This window comes from Sus scrofa, chromosome 13, assembly GCF_000003025.6.
Source record: "Sus scrofa isolate TJ Tabasco breed Duroc chromosome 13, Sscrofa11.1, whole genome shotgun sequence".
Lineage (NCBI taxonomy): Eukaryota > Metazoa > Chordata > Mammalia > Artiodactyla > Suidae > Sus > Sus scrofa.
Window position 1 is genome coordinate 139,626,859 of NC_010455.5, and position 21,127 is coordinate 139,647,985.

The 21,127-nt window shown below is 35.8% G+C and overlaps 1 protein-coding gene across 1 annotated transcript in view; it reads left to right on the plus strand.

The window, feature by feature from the left end:
• RABL3 (RAB, member of RAS oncogene family like 3) overlaps positions 1 to 21,127 on the plus strand; it is a 44,788-nt gene that overhangs the window by 17,695 nt on the left and 5,966 nt on the right. The window contains exons 3-6 of the mRNA XM_021070305.1: positions 7,533 to 7,662; positions 12,336 to 12,450; positions 16,113 to 16,263; positions 20,693 to 20,764. Coding sequence (XP_020925964.1) covers positions 7,533 to 7,662; positions 12,336 to 12,450; positions 16,113 to 16,263; positions 20,693 to 20,764 — 468 coding nt within the window. The remainder of the gene's footprint in view (positions 1 to 7,532; positions 7,663 to 12,335; positions 12,451 to 16,112; positions 16,264 to 20,692; positions 20,765 to 21,127) is intronic.

A 21,127-nucleotide genomic window follows, 5' to 3' on the forward strand; every position in this document is an offset into this window, starting at 1 on the left:
AATATGTGTAGCCAGAAGGGAGCTGACTTACAGACTTGGTACATTGCAAGGCTACAAGGGCACGCTACCTGGACATTGCATTATATGTTGCTATTCTGGGAGAGGTTACAGTCTTTTAGGGGAAGAAATTAGGTATTCAAAATAATTTGGGGGGAAAAAATGGTGTACTTAAATGGTTGCCAAACTTAATTATGCATTAGAATCACCTAAAGAGATTTCTTTAAAAACATAGGTTTTTGAACCCCACCGCAGAAATTTCAGAAGTTGTCCAAGAATCTCTGGGTTGTTTTTTTTATAAATAAGTCTTCTTATTGGTTCTGATTTAGTTTGTTCTCAGACTGTACCTGAGAAGCACTGGAATTTGGTAAAAATAATAAACTAAATATGATAAAATCTTAAAGGATGAGATATCCTGAATTTATTTCTTGATTTAAACAAACATATCCAAGCATTTCATATGTGCTAGGTATTATGCTATATTCTAGGCCTACAAAGATGAAAAATATGGTCCTGTCCTTAAGCTCAGAGTCTAATAGAAGAGATACCAGTAGATAAATAAGACAGTGTGGTTAGTGAAATGGTAGAACTGTGTGATGTTATGGGAGCAAATAGGAGTTCTTAACCTGCCCTGGTTGGTTTTGGATCTAGGGAGGGGGGCAGGATTCATTAAAGTGGTTGAGTTTTTGACTCCTTATAATACCTTATATTGTTTGCTTCAGTGGTTTTGCTTAGAAATCTTGATAAAATATTCCTTGCTTTCATAAACAAAATTCATGTAGTTTCACCTTTTCATTGATGACTTAGCATGGTCACATTTTATCAGTTATTTATGCCATACAGCAAAACAGTGACACCTTTTATCACAGTATACAGGATTACATTCCATTGTCCACAATGGTCCCCAGCTGCTGTGATTTTACTCTCCTCATTTTGTGTCCTATTCTCTTTGTTGCCAGTCTGATAGTTGTCTTCTCTTAATGTCAGTGTTATCTCAGAACCACTCGATATACATAACTTCTTCATTTTGTAATCAAAAAACCTGAAACTCAAATATATCAGGGATTATTAGTAGCAATCAAGGAGTATAATCTCCAAAAAAAAAAAAAAAAAAAAAAAAAAAAAAAAAAAAAAAGATGCAGAGTTCCCATCTTGGCACAATGGAAACAAATCTGATTAGGAACCATGAGGTTTTGGGTTCGATCCCTGGCCTCGCTCAGTGGGTTAAGGATGTGGCATTGCCATGAGCTATGGTGTAGGTTGGAGACATGGCTCAGATCTGTCGTTGCTGTGGCTGTGGCATAGGCTGGCAATAGCTCCAATTGGACCCCTAGCCTGGGAACCTTCATATGCCATGGGTGTGTGTCTCCCTAGAAAGACAAAAGATTTTTTAAAAAGGAGTATAATCTAGACTTCCTGATATCGAAATAGTTCCATTCTGTAAAATCAGCAATTCTTAATAGGGGTTACAGGGAGTTCCCACTATAGCTCAGTGGAAACGAATCTGACTAGTATCCATGGGACATTGGTTGCACTCAGTGGGTTAAGGATCTGGCATTGCATGAGCTGTGGTGTAGGTCGTCAACGCGGCTCAGATCTGGCACTGTGTAAGCTGGCAGCTGCAGCTCTGATTCAACTCCTAGCCTGGCAACTTACATATGCCACAGGTGCAGCCCTAAAAATCAAAAAAAGGGGGGGGGGTTACAGCAGAATTATTTAGAGAATTGTTCAAATTGTGCATGCCAAGGACTGGACCCCAAAGTTACTGATACAGTAAGTATGGCATGTATATTTATTTTCGGGACTTTTTTCCAGCTTTATCAAGATATAATTAACAAATTGTATCAAAATTGTAACAAATTGTAATAAAATTGTAAGATATTTAAAGTATATATCTTTTTGACTTACTATATTCTTATACATTGTGCAAGGATTCCTCCCATCCAGTTAATTAGCACATCCATTACTTTACATGTTTATTTGTTGAGAACATTTAAGTTCAACCCTCTTAGCATATTTCAATTATACAATAGAGTGTCATCAACTATAGTCACCATATTATACATTAGATCCTCAGACCTTGTTCATCTTAAAGCTGAAAATTTTCACTTTTTACCAACTTCTCCCACCTCCACAATCCCTGGTAACCACATTTCTGCTTTCTCTTTCTATGAGTTTGACTTTTTATTTAGATTCCACTTATAAGTGATTAGCCTGCAGTATTTTTTTTTTTTCGGTCTGGCTTATTTCACTTGGCATAATTCCCTCAAGGCCCAACCATGTTGTTATAAATGACAGAATTTGCTTTTTCTCATGGCTGTATAATATTCCATTATGTATATGATATTATATATATTATCTATTGCATTATTATATATATATGTCGTATTTATGTATATATCATATTCTCTATTCTTTCATCCATTGATGGACACTTGAATTGTTTTCATATCTTGACTATGGTGTGCAGAACCTGGGAGTGCAGATATCTCTTCAATATCCTGTTTTAGACATATAGATGAATGAAACAGAATAAAGAGTCCAGAAATCAAGCCAGACACCTATGGCCAATTAATCTTCAACAAAGGAGGCAAGAATATTCAATGGGAAAAAGATAGTCTCTTCAACAAGTGGTCCTGGCAGAACTGGATAGCTGTATATAAATCAATGAAACTAGAGCAAACCCTCACACCATGTAAAAAAAAAAACAAAAAACAAAAAACAAAAAAAAACAAAACCAAAAAAAACAACAACAACAAAAAAAAACACCTCAAAATGGCTTAAAATCTTAGGAGACAAGACACCATGAAACTCCTGAAGAGAATACAGGTAAAACATTCTCTGAAGTAAACCATACAAGTATTTTCTGAGGTCAGTACCACAAGGCAATAGAAATAAAAACAAAAATAAACAAATGAGATCTAATCAAATTTACAAGCTTTTGCACAGCAAAGGAAACCATTAAAAAAAGCCTATAGAATAGGAAAAAAATAGTTGTAAATGATGCAAACAACACGGGTTTAATCTCCAAAATATATGAACAAGTCATACAACTCAACAATAAAAAAACAAACAACCCAATGGAAAATGAGCAGAAGACCTAACCAGACATTTCTCCAAAGCATGCATGTAGGTGACCAGTAGGCACATGAAAGGATGCTCAACATCACTAATTATTAGAGAAATTCAAATCAAAACTATAATGAGGTGCCATCTCACACTGGTCAGAGTGGCCATCATTAATAGGTCTACAAATAAATGCTGTAGAGAGTGTGGAGAAAAGAAAACCCTCCTACACTGTTGGTGGGAATGTAAGCTGGTACAGCCACTATGGAAAACAGTATTGAGATTCCTTAGAAAACTAAATATAGAACTACCATGTGATCCAGCAATCCCACTCCTGGGCAAATATCCAGGCACAACTACAATTCAAAAAGATACATGGGAGTCCCCATCGTGGCACAGTGGTTAACAAATCCAACTAGGAACCATGAGGTTGCCGGTTCGATCCCTGGCCTTGCTCAGTGGGTTAAGGATATGGTGTTTGCTGTGAGCTGTGGTGTAGGTTGCAGACGCAACTCAGATCCCGTGTTGCTATGGCTCTGGCGTAGGCCAGCATCTATGGCTTCGATTGGACCCCTAGCCTGGGAACCTACATATGCCACAGGAGCAGCCCAAGAAATGGCAAAAAAGACAGACAAAAACAAACAAACAAAAAAAAGATACATGGAGGATAATATAAGAAAAGAGATGTATTATATATAAATGTGACTGGGTCATTTTGCTATACAATGGGCACAACATTGTAAATCTATAATTTTAAAAATTGTGAGAAAAAATTGCAATATCACCTCACACCTGTCAGAATGCCTATCATCAAAAAGTCTACATATAACAAATGTTGGCGAGGATGTGGAGAAAAAATGACACTTGTACACTGTTTGGTAGGAATGTAAATTGGTGTAGCCACTATGAAAAACATATAGAGGTTCCTCAAAAAGCTAAAACTAGAACTATCATACCATTCAGCAATTTCACTCCCAAGTGTATATCTGGAAAAAAAGAAAACACTAATTTGGAAAGATATACGCACCCCTCTGTTCATATCAGCACTATTTACAATAGCCAAGATATGGAGGCAACCCATATGACTATCAATAGACGAATGGAAAAAGAACATGCTATATATGGGATAACATGGGATATTACTCAGGCATTTAAAAAGAATGAAATTATGCCCTTTGCAGCAGCATGGATGGGCCTAGAAGGTATTATGATTGGTGAAACAAATCAAAGATAAATACTGTATATCATTTATATGTGGGACCTAAAAAAATAAAACAAACAAATGTATATAGCAAAACAGAAAGAGATACACAGATGCAGAGAACAAACTAGTGGTTAACATTGGGGAAGGGGTAGGGGTGAGATTAAAGTATGGGATTAAAAGCTGTAAACCACTATATATAAAATAGATGAGCAACAAGGTTATATTGTACAGTGCAGGGAATTATTGACATCTTGTAATAACTTCTAACGTAGTACAATCTGTAAAAATACGGAATCACTGTGCTCTACATCTGAAACTAATATATTGTAAATCAACTATACTTCATTTAAAAATTATATTTACACTATAAAAAATCCTATTTTAATTTCCTTTGGATATATATATATATATCCAGAAGTGGGATTGCTGGGACATATTGTAGTTCTATTTTAAACTTGTTGAGGAATCTCCATTCTGTTTCCACAGTGGCTGAACAGTTTTACATCCCCAGCATCACTGTTATCTTGTCTTTTTGATAACGGCCATATTAAGAGGTGTGAGGTGCTATTGCATTGAACTTTTGATGTGCATTTCCCTGCTGACAAGTGATATTGAGAACCTTTTCATGTATTTGTTGGCCTTTGTATGTCCTCTGGAAAAAAATGTCTCTGGTTCTTCTGCCCATTTTTAAGTTGGATTGTTTGGTTTCTTGCTTTGAATTGTATCATTTCTTTACATATTTTGGATATTAACCCTTTATCAGATATATGATTTGCAAATATTTTAGCCCATCCCATAAGATGCTTTTTCACTTTGTTGCTGGTTTGCTTTGCTGTGTATAAGCTCTTCTGTTTGATGTAGTCTCATTTATTTACTTTTTGCTTTTGTTGGCATGTGTATTTCTAAAAATAAAATTTTTTGAAAGATTATGATGTACACCCTGAACCACCATACTATAATCTGGATCTTGGCTATATTCTAATAGATATGGTTGCTTTATATCATTTTGTTTCTGAATAATATAGTATAGGCAATAAATGACTGCAGGAGTGTTGACCATGAGAAAGGGAGAGACTTGAAGTTTACTCTGAATAAGGAAGTCATTAAAGGGTTTTGAATTGAAGGAGAATATGATGTAACTTATATTTTAAAAAGATCACTCTAGGACTGTATGGAAAACAAATGAGGGGGGGATGGAGGGAAAGTGAGTAGGGTGAGGCTCTAGTGGAAAAATCACTTAGGAAATCATTACATTAATTCAGGCAAAGAGATGGATAGAGGCCTTGAGGGTGGTAGTAGTTAAAATGGTAAGAAATGAGTGGGTTTTGGATATAGTTTTAAGGCAAGGCAACAGGATTGGCTCACAAATCAGATATGCAATCTGGGAGGAGTTCCTTAACTCTTAAGATCACTCTTAAGTTTTTGGCTATCAAGAAGCTGGAAAGCTCAAATTGCCTTTTACTGAGTCAGAGAAAACTGGGAGAATAATGGGTTTGTGAGAAAGAATGGGTTATTATTTTTAGATATGTTAAATTTGAGGTGCTTATTAGACATCCAAATTGTATTCTGGTGATAAGATAGTCTGAAGGTCAAGGGACTGGTCCAGGATGAATATACATTTGGAATTCATCAACATCATTATGACATTTTAAATCATAAGATTAGATGAAGGAATTCCCATTGTGACTCAGCGGAAATGAATTTGACTAGTATCCATGAGGACGCAGGTTTGATCCCTGGCATCACTCAGTGGGTTAAGGATATGGTGTTGCCGTGAGCTCTGGTATAGTTTGCAGATGCTAATCAGATCTGGTGTTGCTGTGGTGTAGGCCAGCGGCTACAGCTCTCATTCAACCCCTAGCCTGGGAACCTCTGTATGCCACAGGTGTGGCCCTAAGGAGACAAAAAAAAAAAAAAAAAAAAAAAAAAAAAAAAAAAAAAAGTTTAGAGGAAACTGTAAAAAATGTTGGTAGAGATTCAAGAACTAAACCTTGAAACACTCTAACAACTAGAGGTTAGAAAGATGAGGACAACCTAAATGGAGATGAAAAGGATTAACCAGTGAGGAGGGAAGAATAGCAGGCAGGCATGATACCCTGTGAGTTAAATGAAGAAAGTTTGAAAGAAGAGTGATTGTTTTATCAGATGGTAGAGTAAGAAGAAAATTGTTCATTGATCATTGGATTTAGCAATGGGGAGGCCAATAGTGATCTTATAGGGAATATTTCAATAGGGTGATTGGAGCAAAAGTTATGGCAAGAATGAGTTCAAGAGAGAATGTAAGGAAAAGAATATAAGGAAAAGAGTTGAGAAAAGACAACTCTTTGATGGGCTCTTGCTGTAAAAAGGAATAGAAAAGTGGTGGGGTAGCTGGAGGAAGACATGAGGTCAAGAGAAGATTATTTTAAGATGGAAAAAATAATGACATCTTTGCTGGTGAGAATTATCCAACAGAGAGGGAAAATTTGATGATAAAAGGGAGAATTAATAGAGCTACCTCTTTGGTAAGAGATGGGATTCCATGCACAGGAAGGTGATTTGGCCTTAGGGACACAGTTTATCTATAATAGCTGGAAGAAAAGCAGATTATATGGGTACAGATGCAAGGAGTTGGATAGATGAGGGAAGAGCAGGTTATAGACATTCTCTTCTCATTGCTTCTGTCTCCAGAAGCAAGGTTAGTAGCTGTGCCTGAAGATGGGGAAAAGATATTGGAAATCTGAAAAAGAAGAGTAAGTGTGAAATAGTTATCTAGGAGAGAAAAAAAGGAGATAGACAAAGGAACTGACTGAAGGACAGCTCCAAAGGTAGACTTCAATTTAAAATGAATCCAGTTAGCTGGAATGTATATTTTTCTGAACATTATGTTCAGCTAGCTGGATTGTAGACCTGGAATCTAGGAAAAGGTGGATATAACCAGGGTTGGAATCTTGTCAAATGAATACAATGTGAGAGGGGTAAAGGAGTAACTGTAATGATGCATAGTAGAATTTATGCTTAGTTAGGAAAGAAATGGGGATTTAGAAGTGGAATGAAGGACTTTAAAAGGTATTAGAATCAATGAAGTACAGGGACCTTTGGGGTCAAATATTTTTACTGGAATTGGAATATTAGAGAGAGAAAGCTACAAAGATAGTAGGTAGTAACTAGAAAATCAGAGGGTAAGCTGCTGATAGGGAATGTCCAGTGCTTTAAACTGGAATAAAGGTGCTTACTGGGTTTTCTTAGTGGCTGTAATAATTATTTTGATGGATTGATTTGTTAGGTTCATGACTACAAAGAAGGAACCCCAGAAGAGAAGACCTACTATATAGAATTATGGGATGTTGGAGGCTCGGTGGGCAGTGCCAGCAGTGTGAAAAGCACAAGAGCAGTATTCTACAACTCTGTAAATGGTAAAGCATTTTTTATTTTTACCACCCATTAATGGTCTTGGAATATAGATCATCTGACATGAATGCTATGAATGCTGGACTCAATTTAAGAGAGATTAATATATTCACAACTCTTAATTTAAATCTGTGTATCACATTCCAGTTTGTGTTTTTAAATTCTAACTATGTATTTTAGAACATTAGATACTTACTTTCTCTAAGTGTTTCTTTTTACATTATTGTCATAAATTAAATATTGAGAAATAAAATTGTACTTTAGGTGCTCAACATAAGGCTTGAAACTTTCCAAGTTCCTGTTGTGGCTCAGTGGAGTAAGGACCTGACATTGTCCCTATGAGGATGCGGGTTCCATCCCTGGCCTCGCTCAATGGGTTAAGGCTCTGATGTGGCTGTTAAGCTGCAGTGTGGGTTGCAAATGTGGCTCAGATACAGTGTTGCTATGGTTCTGGCATAGGCCTCAGCTGCATCTTTGATTCAACCGCTAGCCCAGAGTGCTACTTCTTCAGTTAACTGAGTACATACTATTAGGAGTCCCATAGGCTAAGCCAGATATCACAGAGATATTGAGATTTCTCTCATCTGCTCCTTAGAGAGAGTCCTGTGTATTTATAATAGCTGTTTAAGGATGTTTTCAGGGGTGCAGAAACTTCACCCAGCTATAGATTCACAAATATCTGGAGCAAACTTCCAGATGGAGTTGTGTAATAGAACATAATTGCAGTTCATAGAGTGCCTACTCTTTGTCAAGGAACTAAACTACAGACACCTGTGATTTAACTAGCGTTTTTATCTCTTTTTTGTATTCATTTTTTCCTTTTTTTTTTCACTTTGAAATACAACTTCTCTTTGATTGATGTACAAAAGATATGGCATCTCACCATGTCTTTTCTTATAGATGCTTAGCTATTAATTTGGCTTCATTTTTGCTATGCTTAAATCTCATTCAGTATTAGGTGAGCATTGTAATTATTCAGTATAATCTTCATCATGTATATTCCTTTTTAAATATCTTATCCCATATCATAAGATGTTATAGATACTACAAAAAGTAGAGAAGGTTCTTGCCATTTCATATATTCTGTAGTATACAGGATGAGTTGTGTTAGTTGAGACCTATGTCCCAGTTAGCACAGAATTCTATCTTAAGAGTATCACAATCAAATTAAAGAAACAAAATATTTGTAAATGAAACAAAACACAGTTTAAGATGATGGCATTAATATATGACCTCATAATGATATATGAAAAGTACATGATAATACCATATATTAATAAGATGTATACAAATGAGAAAAACAGTAAGATAAGACTGGTATAGTATTAGGTGACTACTTAAAGAGCAAGAGAGAAAGAAATGAAGCCTGGTTTAGATCTAGAATCAAGTGATAAACTTGTATTATATCCGTCAAATGACTTATCAAAGTTGATATTAATCTAGTCTGGCAAGGAGAAGTTTGGATATATAACACTTTCACTATTTAGATATTTTGAGAAAGAGTTAGAATAAAAATTATAAATAAATAACAAAGACCATTCAAATCCTAGAAACTTTATGGGATTCTGAGTTGTAAACTTATAAAGTACTAAAGAAATCCATCTAATTATTTATTTGGTTATCTTTTCTTTACCTACTATCCATTAGTGATTTGTTTCTTCCTTAAATATCATTGAGATAATTTCATGTACCCTATATTAGTTTACAAGTAAGACTGAGATATATTCCTATATTTTTTAAGTCTTTATTAAGAACACTCTTAATAGAAACTCATAGACATGGAAAACAAGCTTATGGTTACCAAAGGGGGAATGGGAGGAGGGATAAATTAAAAGTTTGAGATTAGCAGATACAAACTACTATATATATATATATATATAATAGATAAACTGCAAGGTCCCCCTGTATAGCACAGGAAACTATATTCAGTATCTTGTAATAACTTATAATGGAAAAGAATCTGAAAAACATATATATACGGATCACTTTGCTGTACACCTGAAACTAACACAGTATTATAAATGACTGATAATTCAGTTTGAAAAAGAGAGAAAGAAAAATCGATTTCTTTGTTGTTTGAGCCTATCTCTGGAACATTTCTCTTGGTAGAAGCATTCAAGGTTCTCTACTCCATCTACCATCCTTAGTTTTCTAAGAAACAGAACATAAGGATCACGGCATTCAAATACACAGGTCTAGGCAATATCTTTCTTCCTTCAATACCCTACCTTCTTCCCACTGTGATGAACGAGACTAGTAATCCCCAAAGGAAACATATGAAGTGTCTCTATCTCTCCATTTTTAAAGATTAGAACATACTCTGATTAGCTATCACCTGACTTCTTTCCTCTGGGCCTCCCTTTGTCCCCTCTAGCTCATAATCTACAAAGAAAGAACTCTTAGCCCAAATGAAAGAAGGAAAATAAGGGAAAATTGTGCTCAATGCCCTTAAAAGCTCAAAAACTTTAAATGGATATCCTCAAAAAATAAACTTTTCTTTGTCCATCTAATAGTTCATCTAGGCCTTTATAACTTTTTCATTCTCCTAAACCAAAAGTCTCACCCATAGTTTGTGATATTTATACCTGGGAAATAGGAAGAGGAGAAAATATCTGCCACTTCTTTTCCCTGAAGTTCCTTTATTCTGCTTTCCTATGGTCTTTCAGTGTCAAATTACCTAATTTCAAATTCTTGCTACCCTGCTTGACATGTATCCTAGGGTAAGTTACTCAACCTCTCTAAGCCTCAGTTTCCACAAGTATAAAATGAAGATAATTCTTACCTCATAGCACTGTTCTGAAAATCAAATTAGAGGACACATGTAAAACACAATATGTAGCACGTACATACAGAATAAACGTGAGCTGTATTCTTTAATGGTAGCCCTTTAATCCTTTTAAAAATCTGTCCTTGATCATGCCCATTAGGACCATTCATTGAGGAAGGCAGAGCTAGTGCAGTTGTATATGGGGATGAGTGTTAGATCTCTATTGGTTCCAGATGCCAGCCTAAAGATACATGTGAGTCAGCTGAAACTAGTCAGCTATAACTTGGACAAGCACCTTGGTTGCACAATGTCTGTGAAAGCTAGAAGAGCCAAATAATTCTCTCGTGCCTTTCTTTTTCAAATTGACATCGCTTACATCTTAAAGATGGAAGAATCATCAGTTTCACATCCTCTCTTCATAGTAGAATCTGGGTAATAGGGGAATGGGTTGGGAGTTTGAAAACCTGTATTCTTTTGACCACAAGATAATACCGTAAATTTGACTAGGCATTAAAGCCTTCCTTCTTTTGTCTATATTGTATTGTAGTATTTACCTACATGCCTTTCTGTCTAGGATCTTAACTGATTTTGTTTAATTGTATTTCTGCTTCTTATTACATTTTGTCATTTTTCTCAGTCTCTCAGAAGTCCATCTATTTTCCACTATTCATATTTCTTACTGTCTGTTCCTACTTCCTTCTAGTGGCACATTTCTTTTGCTCTGTTAACTAAATCTCTTATAGATAGGACAAGCTTACATAGCTAACCACTAATTTAAAGAACTAAATGATGAAACTTCTGAGTTGATTAGGTCCAAGAGATTTATAAGAAGACATCTTGTCAGCTAAAGAATAGGAATTGTAGGAGTTCCCATCGTGGCGCAGTGGTTAACAAATCCGACTAGGAACCATGAGGTTGCAGGTTCAATCCCTGGCCTTGTTCAGTGGGTTAAGGATCCGGCGTTGCCGTGAACTGTGGTGTAGGTTGCAGACGCGGCTCGGATCCTGCGTTGCTGTGTCTCTGGCGTAGGCCGGCGGCTACAGCTCTGATTAGACCCCTAGTCTGGGAATCTCCATATGCCTCGGGAGTGGCCCTAGAAAAGGCAAAAAGACCAAAAAAAAAAAAAAAAAAAAAAAGAATAGGAATTGTATCAAATTAAATAAATACAGTTTTAATAAATTTTATTACTAAATATTTTAATGAGTGTTAAGTAATATGTGTATGTATGATGTCTCTGACAGATGCATAGTGTAGAAAAAATAACCTTTTTGAATGAATATAATTTCCTACACATTTGAAGTAGTTTAAATTTTTTTTTTTTTTTTTTTTTTTTTTTTTTTTTTTGCATTTTAGGGCCACACAGGCAGCATATGGTGGTTCCCAGGCTAGGGTCAAATTGGAGCTATAGCTGCCAGCCACAGCCACAGCCATAGCAATGCAGGATCTGAGCCGCATCTGCGACCTATATCACAGCTCACAGCAATGCCGGATCCTTAACCCACTGAATGAGGCCAGGGATCAAACCTGCAACCTCATGGTTACTAGTCAGATTCGTTTCCACTGCCCCACAACGGGGAACTCTTAAATCTTTTATTGATGAAGTAGTTCTGCAGGTAAGACTAGGCAGAGCAGGTACTCATTAAGTGTTGAATGAAGAAGAAAAGTCATTTTAAAAGTTTAATGACATTTTGTCAACCCTTGTAGAATTTTTTTAAGTTAAATAACTGACAAAGAAACAATTTTAGTTAATTATTTATAAGTAATTATCTGTAATTTATATAGGAAATAAAATCATTGTGTATAATTTTTTAGTTATACCAGAAGGCATTCCTCAAGCAACCTAATGCTTTGCCAGTTGTTAAATGAAGAGGAATGTTACAATATTGATATTATTTTCTCTTATTCTTTTAGGTATTATTTTAGTACATGACTTAACAAATAAGAAGTCATCCCAAAATTTGTATCGTTGGTCATTGGAAGCTCTCAACAGGGATCTGGTGCCAACTGGAGTCTTGGTAACAAATGGGTAAGCCCAGATTATCTCACATTTGGTTTGAAATGCTGTAGCAGTCACAAGAATATACCCTCCAAAATAACATTTTGTGAGCTGTTTGATTTGCAGATATTTTCTCCCAGTCTGTAGATTGCCTTTTCATTCTCTTAACAGTACCATTAACAAAGCAGTAGTTTTTCATTTTTAATGACATCTAATTTCTCAATTTTTTTTCTTTTATGTTGTGTTTTTGGTATCACGTATAACAACTCGTGGCCTAATCCCGGATCATGAAGGTTTTCCCTTGTGTTTCATCCAGAAGTTTTGTAGTTTTGGGTTTACTTTTAGATCTGTGATCTGTTTTGAGTTAGTTATAATGCGCAAAGACTTGGTTGAGGTTGACTTTGGTATATGAATGCCCAGTTGTTCCAGCATCATTTGTTTCTCTGAATCCTAATCTTCTCTAAAATGGTAGTTAAATATAGTCGTCTCAGAGTTCCCATTGTGACTCATCAGAAACAAATCTGACTGGTATCCATGAGGATGTGGGTTTGACCCCTGGCCTCACTCAGTGGGTTAAGGATCCAGCATTGCCTCGAGCTGTGGTGTAGGTTGCAGACGTTGTACAGATCCTGCATTGCTGTGGCTGTGGTGAAGGCCTGCAGCTGCAGCTCTGATTGAACCCCTAGCCTGGGAACTTCAGTATGCCACAGGTGCGGCCCTAAAAAAGCAGATAAATAAATAAATGAATAAATAAATAGTTGTCCGAAAGATGCCAAGTGTTGCATTTTTACTGAAATGGTACTGTACACATAATAACTAGTTATCTGTCTTTTTGGGATGTTAATGTGTTATCAGCCTCATCCATTCATGATAAAATTCCCCATTTGTTTTTTTACCTAATGATTTAAAAAGAAAAAAACCTTTTTTGAGATCAGATTTCAAATTTCGTGTAAGATTTTATGAAAAAAAATGAGAAAAAAGAAAGCTATAAAGAGAAAATGAGAATAGATTTTATATATACCTATGTGTAACACATGTTATATTACATGTATGCAATAAATATATTCATTAATATGGAAGAGATTATGCCTGACTTCAAGCAACAGAAATATGTGTATCAGAAATTATGTTTGATAAAATACATACAAAAATTTGTGTGTAAACCAGAGTTGGAATATAGGGAAAAAAAGAAAAGTCCTAAAGGAGGGTACTTTCAAAATTTTATTTTATTTTATTTTATTTATTTATTTTTTTTAGAATGGTAGCTGTCTTTTATTTTTTTTTTATTTTTTTTTTATTTTCCCACTGTACAGCAAGGGGGTCAGGTTATCCTTACATGTATACATTGCAATTACAGTTTTTCCCCCTCTCTTTCTTCTGTTGCAACATGAGTATCTAGACATAGTTCTCAATGCTATTCAGCAGGATCTCCTTGTAAATCTATTCTAGGTTGTGTCTGATAAGCCCAAGCTCCCGATCCCTCCCACTCCCTCTCCCTCCCATCAGGCAACCACAAGTCTCTTCTCCAAGTCCATGATTTTCTTTTCTGAGGAGATGTTCATTTGTGCTGGATATTAGATTGCAGTTATAAGTGATATCATATGGTATTTGCCTTTGTCTTTCTGGCTCATTTCACTCAGTATGAGATTCTCTAGTTCCATCCATGTTGCTGCAAATGGCATTATGTCATCCTTTTTTATGGCTGAGTAGTATTCCATTGTGTATATATACCACATCTTCTGAATCCAATCATCTGTTGATGGACATTTGGATTGTTTCCATGTCCTGGCTATGGTGAATAGTGCTGCAGTGAACATGCGGGTGCATGTGTCTCTTTTAAGTAGAGCTTTGTCCAGATAGATGCCCAAGAGTGGGATTGCGGGGTCATATGGAAGTTCTATGTATAGATGTCTAAGGTATCTCCAAACTGTTCTCCATAGTGGCTGTACCAGTTTACATTCCCACCAGCAGTGCAGGAGGGTTCCCTTTTCTCCACAGCCCCTCCAGCACTTGTTATTTGTGGATTTATTAATGATGGCCATTCTGACTGGTGTGAGGTGGTATCTCATGGTAGTTTTGATTTGCATCTCTCTTATAATCAGCGATGTTGAGCATTTTCTCATGTGTTTGTTGGCCATCTGTATATCTTCTTTGGAGAAATGTCTATTCAGGTCTTTTGCCCATTTTTCCATTGATTGATTGGTTTTTTTGCTGTTGAGTTGTATAAGTTGCTTATATATTCTAGAGATTAAGCCCTTGTCAGTTGCATCATTTGAAACTATTTTCTCCCATTCTGTAAGTTGTCTTTTTGTTTTCTTTTGGGTTTCCTTTGCTGTGCAAAAGCTTTTCAGTTTGATGAGGTCCCATGGGTTTATTTTTGCTCTAATTTCTATTGCTTTGGGAGACTGACCTGAGAAAATATTCCAAAATTTTATTTTCTAATAAAGCAAATTTCAGTTTTGGATTATGTCTTCTAAGTCAACATTGATGTTGGTAAGAAGAATCAAAGGCTTTATCAAATTATTATTGACTTTGATGCAGTAATTAGAATACTAATATTTTTATGAAATGGGAGGTTACATAGTTCAAAACAGTTGTGTTCCAAGACTAAACAGTAATTGAGGCTCTGTAAGACTATTGAGAAGAGCAAGAAGATTTGGTAATTTTGCACACATACACACACACATGATTTCGATTACTCAAAGAGAAAGAAAAGTAATATTAAAAGAAGGAAAAAAGCTATTCTCCCCTGGTTTGTATTAACTGGATTATGCAATATTGATTTACCGTCATAAGGTGTTTGCAACCAGATTTTGCTGGCTGTTATAAATTGAGCTTTTAATATGTCAGAAATCCAAGTCTATTTTATTATATGTGACTAGCATTTGTATTAGTTGAGCAAAATTAGGTTCTATGTTTCTTTCATCAGTAGAAAGACAGTGACTCAGGCCACTAACCCTAAATGATTCTTATTGCCTGTCCTGTGTCTTCCACAGCTCCCATGTCAAGACAAAAAAAAAAAAAAAAAAAAAAAAAAAAGAAAGGCATTTTATACTTAATTCTTACCTTTCTATTCATTTTGCATTTCAGCTGTTTCTTTACCTTTCCATTTGTTGAATCCATCTTTCCCCAGGCTGTAGCATCACCTATGGTTGATTTATTATGGCCTTCAACATTCCTATTTTTTTTTCTGAAATGATCTATTTTTCTTTATTACTCATAGACAGAAATATGTATAATGCTTATGTATGCCCACAAGGTACCCAGAAGTTTGACATTTTCCCCTCTGGCAAAAGATGTGGGTGCTATGCTAGATTCCTGGGTTTTCTGTCCACTGAGGTTTGAATCCACTCTGCATCTACCCAGAAAGATTCCTGAGCTGTTAGCCTTAGAAGACAGAGCTTTGGGAGAAGTCAAATCAAGCTACTTTAATATACCTGGTGGGTACCCAGTTTATTTGAATAATCTACAGAGACCCATAGGGCAAATTTTGAATGGTTGAATTAATAGTTGGAACTCAATAGATGGTGAGGACTGATTGAAAAATGAACAAGTAGGTGCAAGAAATTGAGAGAAAGGTAGGTTTATAGGTGATGGATGAGCAAGAGTCAATAAAATAGTATAAGCTAGTTGCATTTAAATATTACCATCAGAAAAGTAAAATCTGTTCATTTCTTCATTATTTATCACAGGGATTATGACCGGGAACAGTTTGCTGATAACCAAATCCCACTGTTGGTAATAGGGACTAAACTGGATCAGATTCATGAAACCAAGCGCCATGAAGTTTTAACTAGGACTGCTTTCCTGGCTGAGGATTTCAATGCAGAAGAGATTAATTTGGTGTGTATTTTCACTAATGCATGTTTGTATTGTTATCAGGTAAAGGCAAAACCAAAGGCTTCACAAGTTACATAGTCTCACAGAAAAAGCTTTACATTTGAAATCAGGCATTGGAGTTCTGGTCCCAAAAGTAGTGAAGATGGGAGCCAACATAGTCTCTGAGATGGGCACAGTCACTTCAGCCTCCTCATGTGCTCATCTGTTGGAATGTTCGAACTTTGTTCTATGAAGAATGTAGATCATAGACTTTTTCTTAAAAAGATTTTTAAAAATCACACCAAAGTCAAAATAATTATGGTGACAAAGAAGGGTCACTTACACTGTACATTGATTATTCTTGCTTTAGCAAAAAGCCTCCTAGCTTCTCAAGCTACAGAATTTACCTTAAAGAGCAAATAGATAAACAAGAAAGTTACTAACTGTAAACTAAGAATGCTTTGTAAGCATTTGTTTATATAAACTTACGTGTATACAGTGGACTGAGTCCCTTCCTGAGATATTTAGCTCAACCAGAACTGGATGTTAAAAAGGCTAAGGGAAGTTCTCATATAAGCCAGTTAGTTTTGCCTGGAGAATGATCCTGGCCCAGCAGCTCCAGTCATGGTTTATATGCCATTGTTCACAAGTAGGATTTCTGCAGCAATACCAGTGCAGTGGTATTCCAGACATGGTGGTGTCGTTTAATAAATGACTAACATTTATTAAGCACTATTCTAGTTCTTTATGTACATTATCTCACATACATCATCATCACATCAGTCCTATAAAGTAGGTACTATAAGTACCTCCATTTTAAAAACAAAGTCTAGAAGCAGAAAGAGGTAACCAGGCCAAGGTTACACAGGTCAAACCAGGCACTCTGATTCCAGAGCCTATGCTCTACAGTTCCGCCTATTTTCCACTTAGTTATCCTTCAACTAACATTTAGAATCTTGGAGCTGAAAGAATTGTTAGAAATCACCTAGATCGTCAGTTACCCAAACCTTACTACATGTTCACATTACCAACGATACTTGTGAAAATCTTTGAATAAATGTCCCACAACTGGAGCTTTTTATTCATGAAGTCTAACAGAAGGACCAGGATTCTGTAATTTTAAGTAATGACTAGGTGACTCTGATGTCCCTTCTCTGTGAATCAACATTTGTGAACGCTGCTTGATTCAACCCACCTCTACCCCCATAACAGGTAGCTTCTGCCTGCCACTCCATTGTTTTTTCCATTCTTCTGCCTGCCACTCCATTGTTTTTTCCATTCTACCTGCAGTGGATGTGCCTTGTTTTTCTTAGCTGCCACTATGGAATATTCAGCCTAAATGCCCCCAGGTAGTCAGCACTGGACCATCATATTCAGGGGATTCCTGTTATGTAGAATATATAATATCCTTGTTGAAGAAGTACTGAGATTACTTTGTTTGGATATTATTTCCAAAGGGAAATTTACCACTGGATATGCTTAATTTGCTCCAGCAATTACTTTTAATGTATTTTAGAATGTATCTGTTTCTAGTGCCTGTGGATTTCTGTGGTAATCACTTAGATATGTGATTTTCCTATTTTACTTGCAAAAGCAGGGCCATCTTTTAATTGTTAACAAGATGTAAATGTTCTCAAATGGTAGTACTTTGGCACACACAGTCTCCACAGCGTTCACATACAACATACTTATCGCCTTTTATCAGTATACACCTTCAAGAACACAGCAGAAACAACAAGAGGTTCTTGAGGGTGCAGGGAAAAAATGAGGAGGAAAATTAGATAAGTGATTTCAAAGAGATGGCAGTCAAAAAGACTCAGCAAGTAAATATAAAGTCTCCAGTGAATACTGATGTAACAGTATTGCTTACTGTACAAATTTACTTAAAATTATAAAAAAGTAAGAACATAACTATATATACATCAAAGATAGACTTAGGGAGCTCCTGCTGTGGCACAGCTGGTTCAGGATCTGGCTTTGTCTCTGAAGTGGCAAGGGTTCAATCCCTGGCCAGGTGCAATGGGTTAAGAATTTACTGTTGCCACAGCTGTGGTGTAGGTCAAAGCTGTGGTTCAGATTCGATCCCTGGCCCAGGAACTTCCACGTGCCACAGGTACAGCCGAAGAAGAGAAAAAGTGAAAGAATCAGGAGTTCCTGTCGCGGTTCAGTGGTTAATGAATCTGACTAGGAACCATGAGGTTTCGGGTTCAATCCCTGGCCTCGCTCAGTGGGTTAGGGATCCAGTGTTGCCATGAACAGTGGTGTAGGTCAAAGACGTGGCTTAGATCCAGTGTTGCTGTGGCCCTGGTGTAGGCTGGCGACTACGGCTGGATTAGACCCCTAGCCTGGGAACCTCCATATGCTGCAGGTGTAGCCTTAGAAAAGACCAAAAAAAAAAAAAAAAAGAAAGAAAAAAAAGAAAAAGAATCAAAGTTGTCTGGTACCTGAAAAAAAAGGCAAATTGTTTGAATTATAAACAGGAAGGAGATTACATATTTTTTTAAATCCTATTGGGATTATTGTGTCTAGCACAAATTTTTCTCTATTACATTTATGTCAAAGTGATCATTTTGAAGCATCTTCCCTAGTTAATATTTCTTTCTCAGACAAACATTTAGAACTATTAATTTTCAGACTTTGCCCTCAGCCATGGTCAAATAGCAGATAGCTCTTTTGGCTCTAAAATTCTCATCCTAAAATCATAGGTTTTCTTTAGTCTTGTCAACCTGAAATTGTGGAGACCTAAAATTAAGTTTGGGGGAGGTTTTATTTGTTTGCTGTTTAATTTTTATTTGGTAATTTAGCTCTATTTGGAATCATCTCGGAAGTCTTTTGACATTCTGATGACTGTGTAATCAATATGTTTTGTAACAGATATCACATCTAACACTCATCTACGGTTTGCCTTTTATATGCTCCAACCACTGTATAAATGTGTTCAAACATGATTTCAAATATAGCAATTTACACAATAATGTTTCAGTCTATTTAATCCATATAAGATAATATAGAATTATCTTTTATTATGTTAGGTGCTTTGGGTCTGAAAATTCAATCTGATGGCATTTTCTTGGGATAAAGAAAGAAGGGAACTAGTATTTTGGTACCTGCCATGTGTACCAGACATGCATTATCTCATTTAATTTTCACAAAAATCCCATAGGATAAGTATTGCTCTCCTCATTTCACAAATGAGTAAAAGTTTAACTTTAAAGGTTTAGTAACCTAACTGGTGTCACACAATCTAGCGGTGTTGGGATAGATAGTCAGATTCAGAGCTTGCTGGCTTCAAAGACCTCTGATTTTTCTTGTACTCTGTAATCTTTGAAAAGTTGTAGTCTCTTTTTTGTATATGGTTTTTGAAAATGTAGGTTCTGGCCAAAATTCAAAATGTGAGCCTTGAAATGTTGTATATGAATAAAATAGGTGGTTATTAACAAAATGCATTGGAAAGGAATCATGGGGGCTAAGAGATTACAATCAGAATAAATGCAACAACCATAATTTCAGTGATTTCCTAGGGGACACAGACGATCCATAACTGAAAAGAAAATACCATCCTTGGAAAGGAGCCTATATGATGCACTCATGGTTTGGCCTTACGTGGCATTTGAGATAAAAATCAAAGTACTCAGTCTCTTGACATGGTAAAGGCAATTCAACATTGGAATTCCAAGAAAAGGATAGTAAACTTTTTAAGGTCTTTACTAATCATTGCACTATACTAGTCACTTCATTGTAGTGTTCCAGATTCTTTTGTCTCTTCAGAGCCCCATTTTTTTGTTTTCTGAAATCCTAGTAGTAATGTATCTATTATTTATTATTATATAATTATCATTAAAAAAATACTTAATGTTATTTTTAAATAAACTATTGCTTATCTATTGTTTATTATTATCAAAAAATATATCTATTGTTTATTACTTTTTAGTGGCCTACCAAGAGATGTAGTACCTTGCATTCAGTGAGTGAAAAAATCTTTGGCAACTGTTCTGTTTGTTTTTTGCTCCTCTTACTCCTATTTTCATGCTTCCTACTATTCTTAAGAACTGCATAGTACTTACATTAGTTGAGCCCTGGTAACTAGTACTAAAAAGTGAAGTATTATCTATTTTTAACGGCTCTTATATCTGCTTTTCAAGGTAAATGTAGGTAGGTCACCTAATTAGTGTCTTGGTTTTCTTAGTAGGAAGATATTAGCAATCCAGTCTTCCTTTATGAATTATCTGATGATGAATACATTGGTTCAGTGTCCTCCAAAGTCGCCAAAATAACAAAGTCTTTATCACTTTCCTCTTTGCTCTGTGCATCATAATTTGAAATTACTTGAATATTTTATGAGAATATTATGCCCAGTATTTTACTATAAAAATGTGCAAGAGGAGCAGTAATGACTAACAAAGAACTTATGTTTCCTAATGTTTAATTGTGGATTTTCTGTTTTATCCTCTAGGATTGCACAAATCCACGGTACTTAGCTGCAGGTTCTTCCAATGCTGTCAAGCTCAGTAGGTTTTTTGATAAGGTAATGGCTTCAGTTAAGTTATTTTTAAACTTAATTTGTATATTATGAGAATTTAAAGTCCTCATAGAGTGCGTTGTCCTTTTATTCCTTCATCCTGAACGTCACAACCTGAGTAATACTTGTTTTGATCACTCTTATCTGTTGGTATAATTGCTCAAGGCCTGCTGACGTGTTTATTCTGTCACCAGTGTTCTCTAAGCAAAGGATGAAAGCTATTGGATTCAAATGGGATTTTTAAAGATACCCAACTCCCCTCCTTAAAACAATTTATGTTTCCATATTTTCTAGTTCTTTCTGTACTTATTCCCTATTCCCTCAGCCGCCACAAAAGGCACTAAATTGAGGAGATTCTACTTAAAGCCC